Here is a 23,010-nt window from a genome sequence, read left to right as displayed (position 1 = left end):
ACAGAAGTTGGGGTACTGGGGAGGAAGAATGGCCAGGAGAAGGGCTTTCGACAGATCCCTGATGTGCACTGGAGAGACAAGATCTCCCGCCACATTTGGCACTGGGCATGGGCCTCTTCTGCCCGGGTCTAGAGGAGGTACCACTCTTGGAGTCAGTGGGTTTTCGGGCAACACAACCATAATTTTGAATGCAACTTGGGGATCATCATCGCTGCCCACCACACCAGATTTTCACCCTCCCTACCCAAATGACTCCATTACCATCCACCTATATCCGGATTTGGGTCCACTTTGCTTCTCACCAGCAGGTCTGCCACAAAGGTGGCAGGGGGGTAGAAGATGGTGACACTACACAGAGACCCAGGATATTGGCAACCTGAGAAGAGAAAGGCTGCGGCACCCTTCATCTCGCTTACATTCCCCTACTCTTTTTTTTTTTTTTTGTCTTTTTACTATTTCTTGGGCCGCTCCCGCGGCATATGGAGGTTCCCAGGCTAGGGGTCGAATCGGAGCTGTAGCCGCCGGCCTACGCCAGAGCCACAGCAACGCGGGATCCGAGCCGCTTCTGCAACCTACACCACAGCTCACGGCAACGCCAGATCCTTAACCCACTGAGCAAGGGCAGGGACCGAACCCACAACCTCATGGTTCCTAGTCGGATTCGTTAACCACTGCGCCACGATGGGAACTCCACATTCCCCTACTCTTAACCTCTGACAACTCAGCTTGTCAGAGTTGAAGCCCGCCTTCCCACTGCGCATGCGCAGGGTGGGAGGGCAGCTAGTTTTGCAAAGACAAGTACAATTTTCTTTGGAAGGGTAAGCTATGCGTCTGTGAAGCTGCAATGTCCTTTGGCAGTTGCCATGCACAGGCCAAGAGGATAACCTCTGTTCTATAAGGGCCTGTATCTTCCAATGGTCCAGCGGATAGGCAGAATGGATAGAAGTTCCTGCTGTGGTGCAGTGGGTTAACATTCCAGTTTGTCTCTTTGGCGTCACTTGTTCCATCCCCAGCCCAGAGCAGAGGGTTAGGATCCCGCCTTACTGGTTGTCAAAGCTGAGGCATGAGCTCCATAGATTCGATTCCTAAAATGGATAAATAAGTGGAAATTTGGTAGATTAATGGGGGCCCTGGAGGTAGAGGAAAGCCCAGCCAGGCCAAGCTTACCAAGTAGGATTAAAAGGAGTGGGAGAGAGATGGGGGTGGTGATGGTGGGAAGAATGATGGGAAGAAGGGGCTTTCCATAGATTCCTGGAAGGCATTAGTGACAGGCAGGGCATGAGCCTCCTCTGCCCATAGTTAGGGGAGCTGCCACTTGAGGTCAATGGATTTTTGCTTTATAAAGAACCATCACTTCCAACAGGATTGGGGGGGCTGGTCTTTGTGGGCCCCTCCTCATCAGATGACATTGCACCCTCTCTCCCCCTTGCTACCCACAGTGATCCAGGTTTGGGTCTGCAGTTGTGCAGATCATGTCTACCTCTTGCCACAAATTACAGCCACCACTGGGGCAGCTGCAGCTATGATGGAAGCAGAGACCCAGAGATCTGGGATCTTCTGGACCTGAGATCTCCTCTTATCTCCTCCATTCCCCCACAAGAGCCCAGTTTTTCATAGTTGAAGACCGCCCTTGAATACTGAAGGCACTGGGCTTTAGTGACCAAGCTGGTTGCTAAGAGATGGGTCCTCCAGGATCAGGGGGAGTGGGTGTTCCCTCTGGTGTTGGGTAGGTGCAGGCTGTGGCCTTTACTCCGTTTTAGGGCCTATGGCCTTAGTCTTCCAGTGGTCCCGAAGATGGATGGAATGAAGGATGGAGGACAGATGAATGGATGGGTGTGAAAGAATTACAGTTTCCTTGGTCCCTGTCTCACTGTAGCAAAGCATTGGAACAGTGGATATTTTACAAATTTAGTAAAGCGAATGCACATTTTCATAGAGAGATTGAGAGAGAGAGAGAAAGAGAGGAGCACTCGTGTGTGTGCAGGTTAAAAAGAGAGCCCAAGTCATTTTACAATTTTTTTTTTTTTTGGTCTTTTCTATGGCCGCACTCGCAGCATATGGAGGTTCCCAGGCTAGGGGTCTAATCAGAGCTGTAGATGCCAGCCTATGCCAGAGCCACAGCAACGTGGGATCCGAGCCGCATCTGCAACCTACACCACAGCTCATGGCAATGCTGGATCCTTAACCCACTGAGCAAGGCCGGGGATTGAACCCGCAACCTCATGGTTCCTAGTTGGATTCATTAACCACTGCGCCACGTTGGGAACTCCTACAACTGTTTTTATACCTCCATGAGGCAGACCTGAATGGAGACCCAATTCTCCTGCTCTAGCCCCCTATGTGTGTAAGGGCTGAGTATTGTTTGATCTCTGTATGGGGCAGGTTTGATCTGATTGGTTTCTGGCAGGATATCTCATTTGCTTGGGAAACATTATATAGAGGCAGTGTGAGGAATTGGTGACATTCCTTCCCTACCAGGCTGTTCAAGGTGGGGGAAGGGACATTACAATGAGACATGACCAGAGGCTTTTGGGTTTAATCTCCTTGAAGGGGACTTCAAGCCTGCAACAGATGGATGGGTTGTTGGGGTTACACAGTGAAGGAATTCGAGGCCAGGCCAATCTGGCTAAGCAGGATCAGAAGCCTAGTAGTGGAATCCCTTCCTCAGGATGGTTCTTCAGAGTGTGCCTTGGCTATCCTGGAAAAGGACTGCCCTGTGACCCCTGAGATGGGACTGTCTGTGTTCTTCTGGATGGCCCTGCTCTCTCATGGACTTCAAAGCATGGACCACAAAGGAGGAGTTCCTTTGTGGCACAGAAGGTTAAGGATCTGGCATTGTCACTGCAGTGGCTAGAGTCAGTGCTGTGGCTAGGGGTTCGATTCCTGGCCTGGGAACTTCCACGTGCTGTGGGTGTAGCCAAAAAAAAAAAAAAAAAGAGAGATAATTTTGTTTCAGAATCATATAAATACTTCTTTTCAAAATTTTTTAGAAAAAAATTTTATTGAGGTATAGTTGATTTAGCATGTTTCGTTAGTTTCAGGTGTACAGCAAAGTGATTCAAATACACACATATATAATCTTTCAAACTATTTTCCATTATAGGTTATTACAAGATATTGAATATAGTTTCCTGTGCAATAAGTAGGTCCTGGTTGTTTATTTTATATATAGTAGTGTGTATCTGTTAATCCCAAACCCCTAATTTATCCCTCCCCCCACATTCCCCTTTGTAGCTTGTTTGTCCCAAATTTCAATTCTCTGCTATTCCAGAATAAACCCATTTTCTGGTAAAATAATTGGTTATTTTATTTTTAGGGTCAATAGGGTCAAGCCACCTGAGACTAAAGACCAGGCTTTCAACATTTGCTTTCAGTAAGTGCTAACAGCCTTCCTACTGCCCCCTCTTGCAGCTCTGCCTTCGCGGTGAAGTCTCCCTTTCTTTTCTCCGGGCCTCGGGAGAAGAGTTTCCTCTGCGCGGTTCTCCAACTCCAGAGCTAGCCTAGGAAAACTTTTACCTTGCTTTAAGGACGTTCCTCCTCGGGGATGGGCCACGCCCATTGCACGTAAGAAGCTGTTTAAAAGAACTCGGCCATCTTAAACTTGCTGCCTTCGCTGCTGGAGACAAAGGCAGCTGAAGTTCCGGGTCAGGGAGCTGCTGTTTTGCTCTCTGGAGGTTTGAGTTTCTGAAATGCTAAACGCTGCAGTGACGTTTCTGTTTAAGGACCCAGGAACACTTGCTTCTCCCCACTCTACGACAGTCTAATCGTCCAACAAAAGGCCTAGTCATCCGTTGTACGGCACAGACTTAAACATGGCCGCCCCCGGCAAGACGTTAAGCGGGCGCGGCCATCTTAACTGACATTAAAGTTCAGAATCCCAGAATCCTGTTCTCTGGAAGGTTGCCAGGTGGCGGCCGACTGCCTCAAAGATGTAACTGAGTCTGCGCACAACCACTCAGGATGGGAAGAGCTCAAACCGTGGTGAGGCGGCGTGGTACGGCAATCAATTTCAGGTTAGGGCGCGGATACCGGGAGAATGGGAAAGGTCAGTGAGAGAAGCAGTCAAAATCCAGGACTTGTGTAGGATGGAGATCAGACGACTACGGCGGCCCCACTGGGTCAGTCATGGAAACCTGTAAGGGTCAGAGACCCAGGGGATTGAAGGGTTAAGCGATGGGGTGTCTGAGACTCTTGGGGGAGTCTGTCCTGGCGGGTTTGTGGGAGTCAGTGGCAATGTCTGTGAGGAGGATGGATTGGGAAATGTGGAAATAAATGAAGGTTCTTGATTGACAGAGTGCGTGGGGGTCAGTTTAAAGTGGTCTTTTGGGTCTGAGGCCAAGTGAATTTCTTCGAAGAAACTGATTTGAACAGTATTAGTGCTCAGTGATCACAAGCTTGAGGGAGTCTGTAATTGGAGGTTCCTAAGTTCTGTTTGGATACCCGGAACTGGTGATTGTGGAAACTTTGAGGTTCGGTGCTGAGGGTGGTCAATGAGGATCAATATTTGGAGAAATGCTTTAGGCCTTTGGTGATGGGGACTTCCTTAAGATAATTCATGGTGGAATCTGAGAGTATCAGTGACTGGACTTTTGTAGATCAGGGAATGGGGAATAGAGGGATCTATGAGGAGGTGGTCACTGCTTGGGGCTGTCAGTAATTGTGGGGGCAGGTGATTGATCCCTAGTCATTGGAATACTGTTGGAAATCAGCGTGGGTTCGTCGTCAGGGATCTGTGTAATTCACTGTTTTGCAGTCACAATGGATCGGTTTTTGTAGTCACTGACTAGTGGTCTTTGATGGTAATACTTGGACGTGGGGGATATCAGTGACTACAAGGACCTCTGGGAGTTGTGGATTGGAGACAGAGTGTGTGTAGGAGGCTTAATGGGGTTGGTGTTGAGGCTTGCAAATGCAGAGATTTGGGATGGGAGAGGCAAGGATTTGAGGGTGCAGTCCTGCACAAGGGGAACACATTTCACCCATGTAACATACCCCACCTGATGAGCAACCAGTTCTGTCTGGTCTGTCATGGCCAGGGCCCACTTCAAACCATCCTCCCCTCTTTTTTTTATTGTTCCCCACATTAACGAAAGTGCTTTGAAAGGATTGTGTTAAACTTCTCTAAAGTAACATGTTATTAAAAACGTGGCTTCTGTTGCTCTTGCCAAGGATTTGATGCATATTTCTCAAAATGTTTCCTTTAAGGTTCTTTCTGGAAAGTGTAATGACATGTCCATCTGTGATAACACCCCAAGAGTGAGCCTGGTTTCTGGAAATCTATTCTGACTCCATGGGATCTAGGATGGATTTAACTTTGCCTGTGGTTAGAAAACAAAGAGTTTACTAAGTAAGTATCTAAACAGATATTGTAAAAGATCTTGATGAAGGAGCAAACTTTGAGAGCATTTGGAAAATACTTTTATCTAGGCTCAACTTAAAATATAATGTGTTCTCAGGAGTTCCTGTTGTGGCTCAGCGGGTAAGGTCCCAGCACAGTGTCTTCCAGTCCCTGGCCTCACTCAGTGGGTTAAGGTTCTGGCATTTCCGAAACCTGCAGCGTAGGTCACAGATGTGGCTCTATGGCAGTGGCATGGGCCTGCAGATGCAGTTCCATTCGACCCCTAGCTTGAGAACTTTCCCCAGGTGCAGCTGTAAAAAGAAAAAAAAGTGTTCTCACCATACCGAAAAAAAAAAGTACTTGTGTGAGGTGCTGGAAATGTTACCTAACCCTGTTGTGGTAGTCATTATACAGTATATATGCGTATCAAATCAGGGCATTGTACACCTTAAACTTACACAATGTTGTATGTCAATTATAAGTAATATTATAAGTAATATGTCAATTATAAGTAAGGCTAGGGAAAAAAATGAATTATGGAATGAAAAGAAACTGGATCTGGAAGTTACTGTGTTCTAAGAATCTTTTTGCTTTGTTCTGTATTTTCTTGGCCCTGGTATGTTTTGACCTTCGTGAATCTGTGCCTTATAAAATCCTGGTAGAACAATTCAGCAAACCTAAAACCACAATAATAATCACAAAAACCAAACTTAAAGCTACTTTTAGTAGTTCCCTGATGGCCTAGCATCTGATGTTGTCACTGCTATGGCGCAGGGTCAGTCCCTGACCTAGGAACTTCCACATGCCACAGACACAGCCAAAAAATAAATAAATAAAAGCTACTTCTAGAAACTGTTCTTCACTGAAATTAAAATCAGATCAGTGGTGATTAAGATAGCCTGACACAAAATTACAAATGAAATGGAAATAAGATTTTGACCATTAGCTTTATAAAAGACTGAACTGCTGAAATAGTATTTTAATTGTTTTCTTAAGTATTATAGGCAATCCTTATGTAGTCTTCAGACACAAAGCACAATGAGGATAGCATCTTAAGAAACAAAGGTGAGAGGTGGAGTTCCTGTCGTGCCGCAGCTGAAACAAATTCAACTAGGAACCATGAGGTTGTAGGTTTGATCCCTGGCCTCACTCAGTGGGTTAAGGATCTGGCGTTGCCACAAGCTGTGGTGAAAGTTGCAGACGCTGCTTGGATCCGGAGTTGCTGTGGCTGTGGTGTAGGCTGGCAGCTGTAGCTCCAATTGGACCCTTAGCCTGGGAACCTCCATATGCTGCAGTATGCCCCTAAAAAGCAAAAAAAAAAAAAAAAGGAAGGTGAGAGGTGAGGCGTAACATCTTTCAGAAGCCGTAAATGTCAAGTTTTTATTTTCAGAGCAGATAGTCCCTGTTTTTCACCTGCACAGAATCAAACACAGGTAATTGCTTTGATGCAGAACACATATGCTGGGTAAGGAGTTAGGGCATTTTAGTGGCATTATTTTGTTCTTTTTGAATAATATTACTTTTGCTGAGTAATGTTCTATTGTATGTATGTACCACTTCTTTACCCATTCATTTGTCAATGGACATTTAAATTGCTTCCATATCTTGGCTATCATAAATAGTACTGCAGTGAACATTGGGGCACATTATCTTTTTTTTTTTTTTGTCTTCTTGCCATTTCTTCGGCTGCTCCCACAGCATATGGAGGTTCCCAGGCTAGGGGTCGAATTGGAGCTGTAGCCACCGGCCTACACCAGAGCCACAGCAACGCTGGATCCAAGCCGCGTCTGCAACCTACACCACAGCTCACGGCAATGCCGGATCCTCAACCCACTGAGCAAGGGCAGGAATCAAACCCGTAACCTCATGGTTCCTAGTTGGATTCGTTAACCACTGAGCCATGATGGGAACTCCCATATTATCTTTTTGAGTTAAGGTTTTCTCCTGATAGATGCCAAGGAGTTGGGTTGCTAGGTCATGTAGTAGTTCTATATTTGGTTTTTAAGGAAACTCGCCTCCTGGTATCCAGTGGCTGCACCAGTTTACATTCTCACCAACAGTGTAGGAGGGTTCTCTTTTCTCACACCCTCTCCAGCATTTATTATTTCTAGATTTTTTGATTATGGCCATTCTGACTAGTGTGAGGTGATATCTCATTGTAGTTTTGATTTGCATTTCTCTAATAGTGATCTCGAGCATCTTTTTATGTGCTTTTGGCCATCTGTCTGTCTTCTTTGGAGAAATGTCTATCTAGATCTTCTGCCCATTTTTTGATTTTTTTTTTTTCCCTGTCTTTTTCCCTTTTCTAGGGCCACTTCCCGTGGCATATGAGTTCCCAGGCTAGGGGTCCAATCAGAGCTGTAGCCGCCGGCCTACACCACAGCCACAGCAACGCGGGATCGTTAACCCACTGAGCAAGGCCAGGGATCAAACCCGAAACCTCATGGTTCTTAGTTGGATTCGTTAACCACTGAGCCATGACTGGAACTCCTGTTTTGTTTTTTTTTGTTTTTTTTTGATATAAAGCTGAGTGAGATGTTTGTGTATTTTGGAGATTAAGCCCTTGTTGGTCACTTCATTTACAAAGATTTACTCCCATTCCATGGGTTGTTTTCTTTTTCTTTTTTTGGCTGCCCCACAGCATATAGAGTTACCAGGTCGGGAATCAGATCTGAACCATGGTTGCTGTCTAAGCTGTAGCGGTGGCAATGCCAGATCCTTAACCCACTTTGCCGGGCCAGGAATCAAACCTGCATCCCAGAGCTCCGAAGATACTGTTGATCCTGTTGTGCTGCAGCGGGAACTCCATTTTTTTTTTTTTTTAATGGTTTCCTTTGTTGTACAAAAGCTTTTGAGTCCCATTTGTTTTTATTTTCATTACTCTAGGAGGTGGATCAAAAAAGATATTGTTGCGATTTATGTCAGAGACTGTTCGGCCTGTTTTCCTCTAAGAGTTTTATATTATCTGGCTTTATGTTTAGGTCTTTAATCCATTTCGAATTTATTTTTGTGTTTGGTGTTAGAGAATGTTCTGATTTCATTCTTGTCCATGTAGCTGTCCAGTTTTCCTAGCACCGCTTATTGAAAAGACTCTCTTTTCCTCCATTGTGTCTTCTTGCCTCCTTTGTTTGTTTACCACGGGTGTGTGGGTTTATTTCTGGCTTTTCTATCCTGTTCCACTTATCTCTATTTCTGTTTTGGTGCCAGTACCATATTGTTTTGATGACTGTAGCTTTGTATATAGTGTGAAGTCAGGGACCATGATTCTTTCAGTTCCATTTTTCTTTTTCAAGATTGCTTTGGCTGTTAAGGGCCTTTTATGTTTCCATACAAATGTAAAAACTTTTTGTTCTAGGTCTGTGAATAATGCCATTGGTAATTTGATAGGAATTGCATTGAATCTGTAGATTGCCTTGGGTAATAAATGTAGTCATTTTGACAATACTGATTTTTCCAACCCAAGAGCGTGGTATATATTTCCATCTATTTGTGTCATCTTTGATTTCTTTCATCACCGTCTGAGTACAGAGTTTTCAGAGTACAGGTCTTCTATCTCATTAGGTAGGTTTATTCGTATGTATTTTATTCTCTTCAATGTGATGGTAAGTGGGATTGTTTCCTTAATTTCTCTTTCTGATCTTTCATTGTTAGTGTATAGGAATGCAAGAGATTTCCTGCGTTAATTTTGTATCCTGCAACTTTACCAAATTGATTGATGAGCTCTAATAGTTTTCTGGTAGCATCTTTAGGATTTTCTTTGTATAGTATCATGTCATCTGCAAACAGTGACAGTTTTATTTCTTTTTCAGATGGGGTTTTTTATTTTGTCATTTTTTGGCCACCGCCAGTGGCATATGGAAGTTCTGGGGCCAGAGATCAAACCCTGCCACAGCAGTGACCTGAGCCTCTGTAGTGACAATGCTGGATCTTTAACCTTCTGTGTCACGAGGGAACTCCAGGAGGGTTGTTTTTTTTTTAAATTAGTATTTATCTTTTTTTTTTTTAATTAGTATTTATCATTCCTGTTTTCACAGAGAAGGAAAGTGAGGCCCAGCAAGGTGAATTATCTGACTAGATTACTTCAGTCAATTAAAGGAATTGCTTGGCTTCAGACTTCCCTCTGAGTAACTCCCAGGCTCAGGGTCTTTCCAGAAGTTCTCCCAGCCCAAACATGGAGCACAGCCATCCCTCAGATACGTCCGTCTGCCCAGTGCTCTATAGGCTTCTAATTCTTAGGCCCCAGAGAGTATTTGGGGAGGGACCATTGGATGACTCTCACCATGGGATCTGCTTGTCTTCAGGTTCCCTGCGTGCCCTGAACACCTTTGGTACCTACCACCTTACTGGACAGGCTACAGGACCTCGGACACGTCTGTAGAAGGCCTTGTCAGTCAGCTGAGGGTGAGTTACTATTGAGAGATGGAGCTGTGAGGGCCTAACAGGCCAGGTAAAAGACCCCCTGGTCCAGGAGAGGAGAATTGAGGACAAAAATCCCCTACCAAAGGAGTCACCCAGGGTCCAGACCTCTTTTTTTTTTTTTTTCCTCCTTGTTATGTCCATGACATGTGGAAATTCCCAGGCCAGGGATCAAACCCGTGGCCACGGGAGCAGCCCAAGCTGCTACAGAGACAATGCCAGATCCTTAATCCATTGTGCCACAGAGGAACTCCATGGGCCAGGCCTCTTACCAAAGCAAAGATTCCTGCAAAACAGGAAATAGCATCATCCCTCAGCCAGAAGCTTAATAAGGCTCAACTTGGTGTCACTCCTTCCAGGGACCCTCCATGGCTACATGGTGGGAGAAAGGTTGGCTCTAAGATTCAGGGAGATAGAAGTGAAAAGGGAAGCAGGGAAGACCAGGTGTCAGAGGCATATTCTCTCAGGGGAAGGGGACATTGGTCCAGCCCAGAACAATCTGCCATCTTGTAGTATGGGAGGTAGCCAACCCACTCCCTTAGTCTTTTGGGCCCTTTTTGGACTCTTAGCTGCTCCCCTGTTATTTCTGCCACCTTACTTGGCCTCTGGTAACAGGGGGAGTTCACTTCATTTTGACAGAGGGGCAGAAAAGTCCCTCCTCAGAATGGTGGTGGCAGCAGGATCTATAATCCCAGATTTTTTTATTAATCTTTTTTTCTCAAGTGTTTGAGAATAGGTTGCAGACATGGTGTTCCTTAACCCCAATATGCTTCGGTGTATATTTCCTAAAAATGAGACCATTTTCCTATACAACCACAATGCAATTTCCAAAGTAAATCAATTAACACCGATCTCATACTATTATCTAATCCACAGTCCACACTGAGATGTCAACCAATAATGTCATTTTATGACAACTCTTCTTTTTTCATTCCAGAATCCAGTTCAGGATTATATGCCACCTGTAGCTGACATATTCTCTTAGTCTCCTTTAATTAGATTCAGTTCCTCGGTCTGTCTTTCATGAAGTTGACATTTTTTGAAAGTACAGGTTATTTTGTATGGTGTCACACAATATGGTTTTAGCTGATGCTTTCTTGTGATTAGATTCAGGGATGCATTTTGGGCAGAATTCTAGAGAAGTAAATTGTGCCTTTCACAGCACAGCGTGATGTTAACTAATCACTTGGTTAAACTGGTATCTCTAGGGTTTCTCTAGGGTAAAGTTACTATTTTTCCCTTTATAATTAATAAATATCTTGCGGGGATATTTAAATACTATATAAATACCCTGTTTTTCGTCCAGCTTTTGCCCATGGTTTTAGCCTCCATTAATGCCATCATCTCATTTAAAGGTGAAGGGCATTACTTTCCCAGGGGGGCCTAGATGGTCACAGAGTCAGGGTCAGAACACAGGCCTCTGAACACACATTCACCAGCACATTTGCCACACCACCGCCTCAGCTAGAGCCCTACAGCCCTGGAGACCAGGCCGAGGGTGAGGCTGAATAGCCAAGTCCTGGAAGGTGGGGGTTGTGGGGGGGGAGTTTGTGCTCTTAAGAGGAGGGATTAGTGGCCCAAAGCTGGATTAACTGCCCCAGGCCTCTCCTGCCAGCTCAGTCCCTAATGGACAGTTCGGTTCTCTCAGAGAATCCCCTCGCCCTCTTCAGACCCTCCTGTGACTTCTCATGATGAGAAAAGGCAGGGGGAAAATGAATGAAGTATGTAAATAATGAAACGTGTATGTGCTACGATTACAGATTAGAGGAAGAAACATTCTACCACCCAAATCAAACCCCTAACATTTTATTGTATTTCACACCAGAAGTTTTTCTACACATGTATTTCTTAAATAACGAGATAGTGATTAAAGAAAATACCTTGAGGAGTTCCCGTCGTGGCGCAGTGGTTAACGAATCCGACTAGGAACCATGAGGTTGCGGGTTCGATCCCTGGCCTTGCTCAGTGGGTTAAGATTCCAGCGTTGCCGTGAGCTGTGGTGTAGGTCGCAGACGCGGCTTGGATCCAGCGTTGCTGTGGCTCTGGCATAGGCTGGCAGCTATAGCTCCGATTCGACCCCTAGCCTGGGAACCTCCATATGCCGCGAGAGCAGCCCACAAAAATAGCAAAAAAAAAAAAAAGAAAAGACCAAGAAAATACCTTGAGATATAACTTGCCTAGAGAGTAGCACCCAGATTGTGATAGAGAGTATTTCCAGCTCTTCAAAGGCGTCCTCCACTCCTCCCAAACAGTGCCAACCCAAAGCTGATTGTGTGTGTGGTAATTACATGGCGAATGGTTTGTCACAACTTTTTGAATTATACAATTAGAATGGATTCATTGGAGTTCCTGTCATGGCTCAGTGGAAACGAGGCTGACTTATGCTGTAGCTTATGGCAACACCAGATCCTTAACCCACTGAGTGAGGCCAGGGATCAGACCGGAATCCTCATGGTTACTAGTTGGGTTCTTAACCCACTGAGCCACAATGGGAACTCCCCTCCTGCCCTTTTTAAAATTTTTTAAGGCATACAGTTATTACTTTTATCAAACATCATGATGAAAAGCAACAGTTGTTTGTTCTCATCTGTTGAAAATTGTTTTCAATGACAACACAGTCTGCTGAATGAAAAGTTTAGCTTTTCAGGAGTTCCTGTCGTGGTGCAGTGGTTAACAAATCTGACTAGGAACCGTGAGGTTGCGGGTTCGAGCCCTGGCCTTGCTCAGTGGGCTAAGGATCTGGCATTGCCGTGAGCTGTGGTGTAGGGTGCAGACTCGGCTCGGATCCCACGTTGCTGTGGCTCTGGCGTAGGCCGGCGGCTACAGCTCCAATTCGACCCCTAGCCTGGGAACCTCCACATGCTGTGGGAGCAGCCCTAGAAAAGACAAAAAAAAAAGTTTAGCTTTCAATAACAATTTATACCATCGTTTAAGTAACCATTAGTTTTGCTAATGTTATACAGTTATTTTACTTTGCTTTGAGTTCTTTGTAATATTTTCATAACAGATATAGAAGCCCTTTTTCTGGTATATACTTGGGGCCAGTTGTTTAAGTTTAAGGATTTTGGTTTTTAGTAACTTTCAATTCTGACATGGTAAGAGTTTTTGCTTCCTGGGAAGTCTGTTCTGTGCATCCACATTTTGAGTTGAATGGTACCATTTTTTTTCTTCTGCCACAGTGATTTAAAGCGTGAATTTTTTCACAAGATTTACATAGGGAATTTTCAAGTTGTGAACCAAGCCTAGTCCCTCTCAGCTCTTTTCTCTCTTTCTCCGTCCTCTTCCCACAACCTCTGTCTTCACAGGTCACAGATCTTTTTCTAAGAACAACAGAAAATGATTGCATACCAGGTAAGCGCGATGCCTATTTTCCCTTCTTGGGGAAACTGTTCTAGAAAAATATATATATATGCATTTCAACCATATATATATATTGTCATAAGCTGGGTTTTCAGGAAAATAGACTTGGGGATGGAGATTTGCACAGAGGAGGTTTACCAGGGAGACCCTTGGAACACCTGTAAGTCAGTAAAGGAAGCAAAGTGGGCAGAGGGAGTTGTCGAACAGAGGCATCAGCTGCTCTTATAAGATGCTCTGGAGCTGGGATTGTCCTCAGTGGAGGCAAGGGGGCCTTTATATTCTGAAATTAACCAGTCTTTGGTTGTAGGCTGCCCCAGGGAGAGCACATAACCTTGGGTCAGTTAGCTCCCTTTTGGCAGGAAAACTCTCAAAAGATCTCAAGCCTGCAGTGGCAAACCATCTCCTAGCAGCTGGGAGAAGTATCACTCTGAGGCGTCTGGGGTGGTTTCATCCACTCAGGTTGTTGTGTGTGAAAGAACAGAGACCACTCCAACTGAGAAGAAACAAATTAGGAGTCTTTGTCACTGGCCAGGGCCACACACTGCCTAAAAGTGGCTTGAGTGTGAAGCCCCAAACAAAGAAACGGACCGTGTTGATAAAGGCAAACTTACATTCAGGTTGGGGGGGCAGTGCACATGCATAAGTCGGGGTACAAAAACAAAGTGGCGGTTAAAATACTTTAAACCTTGGAGTTCCCATTGTGGTACAGTGGTTAACGAATCCAACCAGGAACCATGAGGTTTCGGGTTTGATCCCTGGCCTTGCTCAGTGGGTTAAGGATCCGGCATTGCCATGAGCTGTGGTGTAGGTTGCAGATGCAGCTTGGATCCTGCATTGCTGTGGCTCTGGCGTAGGCTGGCGGCTACAGCTCCGATTAGACCCCTAGCCTGGGAACCTCCATATGCCGTGGGAGCAGCCCAAGAAATGGCAAAAAGACAAAAACAAAAAACAAAAAACTTCAAACCTTAACTAGTGAGAGTGTTTAGGTTTACAATGATGATTTATAATAAGGTTCATATCTTCTAACTTTAAGCAAGCAGCTTATGTCAGCACTAGAGAGGCAACTAGATGGGTAACCTTGTAGCATCTGCAGTCCCCCTTATCAGCTACCTTTGTTCTTCTAAGAAAAAGGGGCTGCGGCTGGAGACTTAGGTACCTGGCTGATTGCTTTACACCAGCCCTGTGGAATGTCAACAAGGCCCAGGCCTGTGTCCGGAGCTGTGGAATGTTTTGTTGTTGTTGTTGTTGTTGTTTTTTGTCTTTTTGCTATTTCTTTGGGCCGCTCCCGAGGCATATGGAGGTTCCCAGGCTAGGGGTCGAATCGGAGCTGTAGCCACCGGTCTACGCCAGAGCCACAGCAACGCAGGATCCGAGCCGCGTCTGCAACCTACACCACAGCTCATGGCAACGCCGGATCCTTAACCCACTGAGCAAGGGCAGGGACCGAACCCACAACCTCATGGTTCCTAGTCGGATTCGTTAACCACTTCGCCACGACGGGAACTCCCCGGAGCTGTGGAATGTTAACAGGGCTCAGGCTTATGTCCTTCAAGGTAGATGCTGGTGAGTCTGCAGGTGACTCCCGCACCTGTCCTTTAGTCCGATCCTCTTCCAAGAGCTTCCAACTCTTTTGTCCATAATGTAATCAGGGATCAACATCTGCACTGGCTGCCCTGCAGCGCTTCAAATTTAATGTGTACAAAGTTGAAGTCTTTTTTTTTTTTTAGGATCGTACCTGTGGCATATGGAAGTTCCCAGGCTAAGGGTCAAATCAGAGCTACAGTTGCTGGCCTACTGATATTCCAGATCTGAGCCACGTCTTCGACTTACACCAAAGCTCATGGCAACACTGGCTCCTAACTGAGCAAGGCCAGGGGTCAAACCCACATCCTCATGGATACTATTTGGGTTCATCACCACTGAGCCATGACAGGAACTCCCAAAGTTGAACTCCTGAGTTATGTCTCCCCTTCCCCGTTTCCCATCTCAGGAGATGGTACCACCCCACCAGGCAAGCCAGGACCTTGAGATTTATCCTTGACTTCTGCCCACCTTCCACCTCTTCCACTCAGTCACCAAGTCTTGCTAATTTTATAGCCTCAGTGTTTCTTCCATCTCCCTCTTCTTCATCTCCTTGTTGGTGAAAATGGCATGGCCTTTTAGGTGCAGATTACATCTTTTCCATTTTATTCTTTTCTGTTCCATTCCCTTCCATTTTGTTCCATTCTGTCCCACCCTATCCTGCAACTGAGCAGGACCCGGTAGGGCCCTCCTAGGCACAAAAGCCCTTCAGTGTCCCCTGTTTCTCGTTTGTAGGAAAAAGGCCTCCATCTCCTTGACCTTCCCTGAGTTCCTAAGGGCAGATTCCAACAGTTGCTAATGGGGGAAGGGAGGGGATGCAGAAACAAAGGAGGAGCAGTCAAGAAACAACCATGCAAACAATGGGGCAGGGTCTTGGTTCCTCCTCAAGGGATATACTTTTTAGGGCCACACCCATGGCATATGGAGGTTCCTAGGCTAGGGGTTGATTCGGAGCTACAGCTGCCAGCCTACACCACAGCAACACGGGATCTGAGCCACATCTGTGACCTGCACCACTGTTCACAGGAACTCTTGACATTAACAATATTTTTGAGTTCTTCTGCAGGAACTGAGGTCCCACCCAGATGGAGTATGTAACTTCAGGCTGAGTACAAGATTTCTTGAAAATGTGTTATCTCACTACCAACCAGTCAAGAGGTCAGGTGCCCTGCAGCCCTCACCCCAGATTTTGCCTATTAAAAACTTCCTCCCCAACCTCCCCCCCCCACCCCCGAAGTTCTTATGTGGTGTGGCGGATTAAGGAGCTGTGGTAACAGCACCCCATCTGATGCCAGAACAACATACCATGGTGGTGGGAGAGCAGCGTTCAGACTTCACCACAGAGCATAAGGCTTGTAGCTCAGTGACAGGCTCTGAGTCAGTATTTTCCAAACAGAACTAACTAGAATGGGGTGGGATTGTTACTGAACACAAGCCCATGTGCCCAACGCACTGTGGGCCCAAACAAACAGAAACATCAGATTTTGGAGCAGAGAAAGGTTTATTGCAGGACCAAGCAAGGAGAACAGGTGTCTTGTGCTCAAAAACCCCCAAACTCCTCTGTGGTTTTAGGAGTGAAGTTTTTATAGGCAAAATTTGGTGTGAAGGCTGAGGGCATATGACTTTCTTCTGATTGCAGTGTGAGGTAACAGGGTGGTGCTCCAGGAATCTTTTGCTCAGTCTAAAGTTATCATCCTCTACCTGGGTGGGGACCTTGGTTCTGTGGAAGAACTCAAAGATAGTATTGTTATGCATGTTCCTTAAAGAGGAACTTGAACTCTGTTTTTTGGGCTGCACTGTTTTTTCTTGACTGCCCCTCCTCTGTTTCTGCCTCCCTTCACTTCCCTGATGAACGACTGTTTGGATCTGCCCTTTGGTATTCTGGAAGGTCTAGGAGGCTAAAGCCCTTTTGCCTGCATATAAGAAATGGGGGACATCGGGAGTTCCCGTTGTGGCGCAGTGGTTAACGAATCCGACTAGGAACCATGAGGTTGCGGGTTCGGTCCCTGCCCTTGCTCAGTGGGTTAATGATCCGGCGTTGCCGTGAGCTGTGGTGTAGGTTGCAGACTCGGCTCGGATCCTGTGTTGCTGTGGCTCTGGCGTAGGCCAGTGACTACAGCTCCGATTTGACCCCTAGCCTGGGAACCTCCATATGCCGCTGGAGCGGCCCAAAGAAATAGCAAAAAAAAGACCAAAAAAAAAAAAAAAAGAAATGGGGGACATGGAGAGGCTTTTGCCCAGGAGGGCCCCACAAGGTCCTTCTCGGTTTCAGTGTCTGGTTGGCACATCCTGTGCCACTGCCTTTGTATGACTTTATTTCAGTACACCTCTTCGCACTATGATTATAATGATAACTGTAGGGATACAAGGCACATCCTTAACTTTTCAGTCCGCTTAGAGTTAACATTGTACCACTGGACACAGAACGCAGGAAACTCACCACATGCTTCTAGAATGGGCTTTCTCTATACACACTACTCCTTTGGTAGATTGCTCATTGTTTTAAGGCCCATCACGTCATTCACAGGCCTCTGTAATTGAATGACTTGCTGTCTTTAAAATCACTGTTTGGGAGTTCCTGTGTGGTTCAGCAAGTTAAGAATCCACCTAGTATCCATGAGGATGCAGGTTCAATCCCTGACCTCGCTCAATGGGTTAAGGATCCGGCATTGCTGCGAGCTGCAGTGTAGGTCAGAGATGCAGCTCAGATATGGCATTGCTGTGGCCCTGGCGTAGGCCAGCAGCTGCAGCTCTTAGTCAACCTCTAGCTTGGGAACTTCCATATGCCACAGGTGCAGCCCTAAAAAAAAAAGGGGGGGGGGAAATTCCTGTTTGGCCCCAGGCCTCTGTTCATGTCGTTTTCTCTGCAAGGAGGGCAATTTCTCCATCTCCCTGCAGAGAAGACTCAGTGGCACATATGCCTTAGTTCTGAAACCTAACTAGAACCTGATAATTTGAACGGACCATTCACTTCTCCACATGCCACAGCCCATACATCCTGCCGTCATAGCTCTTTCATCCTAAAAGACATATTGCTTTTAAATATTGCTCTCCCCACCAGGCTGTGAGCTCCTTGCGGTCAGAAGCCATCCATGACTGTGTCCTAAGCAATCAGGACTGGGTCAGACACATAGTCTTTAGTCAACATGTGTTGACCCTTGGAGTTCCCATTGTGGCGCAGTGGTTAACAAATCTGACTAGGAACCACGAGGTTGCGGGTTTGATCTCTGGCCTTGCTCAGTGGGTTAAGGATCTGGCATTGCTGTGAGCTGTGGTGTAGGTTGCAGACGTGACTCAAATCCCGTGTTGCTATGGCTCTGGTGTAGGCCAGCAGCTACAGCTCCGATTTGACCCCTAGCCTGAGAACCTCCATATGCCACGGGAGCGGTCCTAGAAAAGGCAAAAAAGACCAAAAAAAAAAAAAAAGTGTTGACCCAAAGTATAAATGATTGTGGCATCCATTCCCACCATATATAGCCCAAACCCAGGAGTTGAAAAGGTGTCCTAGAGAGGCGATCATAATATGTCCTGACCTGTGGACATTTTAAAAAATCAGCATCCTCCACTCCTGCCTACATTTCCTCTGTGACTCAGTGTCATTTCATCTTTAGCAAAGAGCTGTGTCATTCAAGGATGTGGTAGTGGGCTTCACTGAAGAGGAGTGGCACAGGCTGAATCCTGCTCAGAGGGCCCTCTACCGGGATGTGATGCTGGAGACCTACAGCAACCTTGTCTCAGTGGGTAAGAAACAGCTCTGCCACACAGTCTAGATTGTGTGTGAATGAGTGGCTACCTTTCCTTTTTCGGTTGCTAAAAGTAACTGAAATACCTAGAACCTCTGAAGTACTTCCTATGTGCCAGACACTGTTTTAGCCACCTTTAAAATACTAGCCTGTGTAATCCTCATAAGAGCTCTTATGAGGTGGGTACAGTTAGTACCACTATTTGCACCTTTGGGAACTGAAGCAAAGAGGTGACGTAACCTGCCCAGTGTCACTTATCCAGTACATAGCAGAGCCAGAGCAGGCTTTGAACCCCAGAAGTCTGGCTGCACTGTTTGCATTCCTAACCCTTAATCTGTGCTGCCTCAGTGAGCTTGGCTTGAGTTTCAGTGGCCCTGGATCACTGTTTTGAGTTTTAGACAAGATGTGTGTACAGTCTCCTCCCAAGTACAGCGTCTGTTGCACAGCCTTTAATGCTGCCTGAGTGGCCCTGAAGACCAAGGAGCTGAGCCCAAGGCCTGGATCATTTCCCTGGAACAGGTTATAAAGGCACCAAACCATATGTGATCCTCAGACTGGAGCAGCAAGAAGCACCATGGATTTGTGAGGCCGCATGCTCAGGCTGCCACTGTCGGGGTAAGTGTGATAAATCCAGCAAAAGATGTACTATGGAAGGCTGGTACCTTTGGAATTTTATTCAGGGTCCAGCTGTTAAAAGCCTTAGAGCTTTGGAAGTAGCTGGAGACATTTTTTTGAGAACTTCAGCCTTTTTGATGATCCTTCGACCTCCATGAATCCCACTCCCCTGTGTGCTTGCTTCGTCTCCCTTTCTCCAGAATCCTTGGTCTTTCTTGTTATCAGTACACCTTCTCTTTCACATTCAGGCATTCTTACAAATAAGCTTCTGTATTAGCCCATTCTTGCTGGTCCCTTCCTACTCTCTCACAGTTTCTAGGTAAAATGTCTTAGACCTTTCCTTAGTCTCCCCTCTTTTTTTTTTTTGGCTGCACCTGCAGCATCTGGAAGTTCCTGGGCCAGGGGTCAAATCCAAATTGCAGCTGAAACCTACGCCACAGGTGCAGCAACACCAGATCCTTTAACCCACTGCACTGGGCCAGCCTCTCTGCAACAACACAAGCCACTGCAGTTGGACTCATAAGCCACTGTGCCATAGTGGGAACTCCACAGTACATACCAGTTATTTTAAAAGAAAAAATTTTAATATTATGATTTTTTTCTTTCCTTTTGGCAATGCCCGTGGCATGTAGAAGTTCTCAGGCCAGGGATCAAACCTGTGCCACAGCATTGACCTGAGCCACTGCAATGGCAACACTGAAAACACTGAAACCTTAACCTGCTGTACCACCAGCGAACTCCTACTTTTTTTTTTTTTTTGGTCTTTTTAGGCCTGCACCCGCAGCATATGTTCTATTTTGGATATCATTACAAATTTATAGTTTTTACAAACTGAAACTTTGTGAACACATGTGTTCATATGGAACTATTAGGCCATAGCATATCAATATTTTTACTTGTGTAGATAGGGCCAGTTTTCTCCAGCATGCCTTGCATGGTTGGAACCCCTTGAGTCTTGCTTCTATGCCCATTTGCCAGAACCTATTCACTGAAGAAATGTCTTTGCATTCTGACACTCAAGATTGCAAAGGTGGAGTTCCCATCATGGCTCAGCAGTTAATGAACCTGACTAGTATCCATGAGGAAAAGGGTTTGATCCCTGGCCTTGCCTAGCCGGTTAAGGATTCAGCATTGCAGTGATCTGTGGTGTGGGTCACAGACACGGCTTGGATCCCACGTTGCTGTGGCTGAGGCATAGGCAGGAAGCTGTATCTCTGATTTGACCCCTAGCCTGGGAACCTCCATATGCCACAGGTGCAGCCCTAAAAAGAGAAAAAAAGAAAAGAAAAGAAAAAAAGATTGCACAGGTACACCATGTTCCACAGGTATATCTTTGTTCCAGATATGGACTCAGCCATTTTCTAAGGAACTCTAGTTCTTTTTAGTAGAAATTAGTGGTGGAGATCAGAACCTGGGGTGCTAGCAGGATTTTCCAGTCAGCTGAGCATTGAGAACCATGCATTGAGTAACAAGGTCCTATGTGACATTTAAACCCCTTTCCTCTGTAACAGGGATCAGCCAACTATGGCTTATAGATCAGCCCCCTGATTTTGTGAATAGTTTTATTCAAACACAGCTACACTTTTACATTTACATACTGCCTGTGTTCCTACCATAGAATAGGAGATTGAAATAATTGTGATGGAGACTATATGGCCCACAAAGCCTAAAATATTTAGTCTCTGGTCCTTTCATATTTTCTAACCACTCTATAATATTCCCTCTTCTTCAAAATTCTCTCTGTACTCTATGGCATGTTCCATTCCATTTGTGCCATTTTCTGAATCTTCTTTACCCAATGACACTTTTCCCTGCATTAGTACCTTTAGTTAGGATTCATGCTCTCTATTCATATATGGGGGCACCATTTAAATTTTTAGAGGAGTTCCTGTTGTGGCTCAGCAGGTTACAAATCCAACTAGGATCCATGAGGATGTGGGTTCGATCCTTGGCCTCACTCAATGGGTTAAGGATCCAGTGTTGCTGTTAGCTGTGGTGTAGGTCACAGATGTGGCTTGGATCTTTTGTTGCTGTGGCATAGGTCAGCAGCTGCAGTTCCAATTTGACCCCTAGCCTGGGAGCTTCCATATACCACAGGTGCAGCCGTAGAAAGAAAAAAGTAAATAAATAAATAAATAAAATTTTAGGGCATTTCTCAAGTAGTTTATTCTGGATCATGATAACAGATTTATAAGGAAAGTTTTGCTGTATTTTCTCCAGAAAACGTTTGGCAAGTTAATGTCCAGAGAAAAAGACGGCAAGACACACTTTTGAGGCAAGGTACATTTATCAGCAAGAAAACATTGCCCAAGGAAAGAAGCCATGAATATAATAAGTTTGGGAAAATTTCACATCTGAACACGGATCTTTTTCCTTCAGTTCAAAACCCCAATACCCCTTGTGGGAAGAGTGTGAACCATAATTTAGACTTGAATGGTTTTAAGAGAAACTCTTCAAAAAAGCAAGATGAATGCTATGGATATGGGAAATTGTTACAACATACAAAGCATGATAGACGACCTAATGGAGAAAAACTCTGGCAGTGCAGTCACTGTGAGAAAGCTTTCAGCCATAACCCAACACTTATGTATAAACCAGCAGTAACCAATTCTCTTGTGTACAAACGTAAAAGGGTTCCACCTACAGAGAAACCCCATGTCTGTACTGAGTGTGGGAAAGCCTTTTGCTACAAGTCTGAATTCATTAGGCATCAGAGAAGTCATACTGGGGAGAAGCCATATGGGTGTGCTGAATGTGGAAAAGCCTTTTCACATAAGTCAACCCTTATTAAACACCAGAGAATACACAGTGGGATAAGACCCTTTGAGTGTTTTTTTTGTGGGAAAGCCTTCACTCAGAAGTCACACCGCAAAGAACATCAGAGAACACATACAGGTGAGAGACCTTTTGTGTGCAATGACTGTGGGAAGTCATTTGGTGAGAAGTCATACCTCAATGTACATCGAAAAATACACACAGGAGAAAGACCCTATCGTTGCAGAGAATGTGGAAAATCCTTCAGTCAAAAATCATGCCTCAATAAACACTGGAGAACTCATACAGGAGAAAAACCCTATGGGTGCAATGAATGCGGCAAAGCTTTCTACCAGAAACCAAACCTCAGTAGACATCAGAAAATTCATGCTAGGAAGAATGCTTATAGGAATGAAAACCTAAACCTTGTAGGAAAGCCTTGAGCAAGATATCCTATTTCATTATATGTGGAGGAATTTATCTTTAGGGGATATCTCATTGATTTAATGATTTTGGACCAAGTGTTTGATCATAAGGCAAGTCATGCTCCAATTGTGATAGAAAACTTTATAAAAAACATTATAGAAAATACTTTATAAAACATGAACATGGAGTTCCTGTTGTGGCTCAGTGGTTAACAAATCCGACTAGGAACCATGAGGTCTCGGGTTCGATCTCTGGCCTTGCTCAGAGGATTAAGGATCTGGCGTTGCCGTGAGCTGTGGTGTAGGTTGCAGATGTGGCTCGGATCCCTCATTGCTGTGGCTCTGGTGTGGGTTGGCAGCTACAGCTCTGATTAGGCCCCTAACCTGGGAACCTCCATATCCCGTGGGAGCAGCCCAAGAAATGGCAAAAAGACAAAACAAAAAACAAAACCCAAAAAAACCACATGAACATGATCATTCTGGCTGATGAAAGTGTAAACGTATGTTAAATAGAATGATAACAGAATACAAAATATGTGTGAGAAAGTTAGAGGTATATCATGGGATGTCCCACAGTGAGCCACATAATAAGCACTATATGTATTTTAGAATTACAAATGTGAATTTAATATAAATGAAGCACACATATAGAATGCCATTCACCAAAATTTTTACTCTAAATATCAGCATTGTCTTTTGGTGTCGTAACAGTACAAACAACAACAATAACATGGCCAACTAATTTTTGAAAAAGCTTTAACATATTATACCAGCACAT

General features: G+C 45.2%; 1 protein-coding gene across 4 annotated transcripts; it reads left to right on the top strand.

Moving 5' to 3' along the window:
* The first annotated feature begins 3,562 nt into the window (after positions 1-3,562).
* ZNF793 (zinc finger protein 793) lies at positions 3,563-22,426 on the top strand. Of its 4 annotated transcripts, none has more exons than XM_047793244.1 (7): positions 3,563-3,981; positions 5,206-5,347; positions 9,640-9,739; positions 13,060-13,105; positions 18,307-18,436; positions 18,958-19,053; positions 21,274-22,426. In XM_047793244.1, the coding sequence occupies exons 4-7, from the start codon at positions 13,091-13,093 to the stop codon at positions 22,248-22,250; spliced, it is 1,218 nt and encodes a 405-aa protein (XP_047649200.1). In that variant the 5' UTR covers positions 3,563-3,981; positions 5,206-5,347; positions 9,640-9,739; positions 13,060-13,090; the 3' UTR covers positions 22,251-22,426. The 4 variants fall into 4 exon arrangements, with proteins under 4 accessions (XP_047649200.1, XP_047649198.1, XP_047649199.1 ...); XM_047793242.1 differs by having other exon boundaries at positions 3,563-4,013; XM_047793243.1 differs by having other exon boundaries at positions 3,563-4,045.
* Positions 22,427-23,010: the final 584 nt, after the last annotated feature.

This window comes from Phacochoerus africanus, chromosome 8, assembly GCF_016906955.1.
Source record: "Phacochoerus africanus isolate WHEZ1 chromosome 8, ROS_Pafr_v1, whole genome shotgun sequence".
Taxonomy (NCBI): Eukaryota; Metazoa; Chordata; class Mammalia; order Artiodactyla; family Suidae; genus Phacochoerus; species Phacochoerus africanus.
This window is presented reverse-complemented; position numbering and strand designations above follow the sequence as displayed.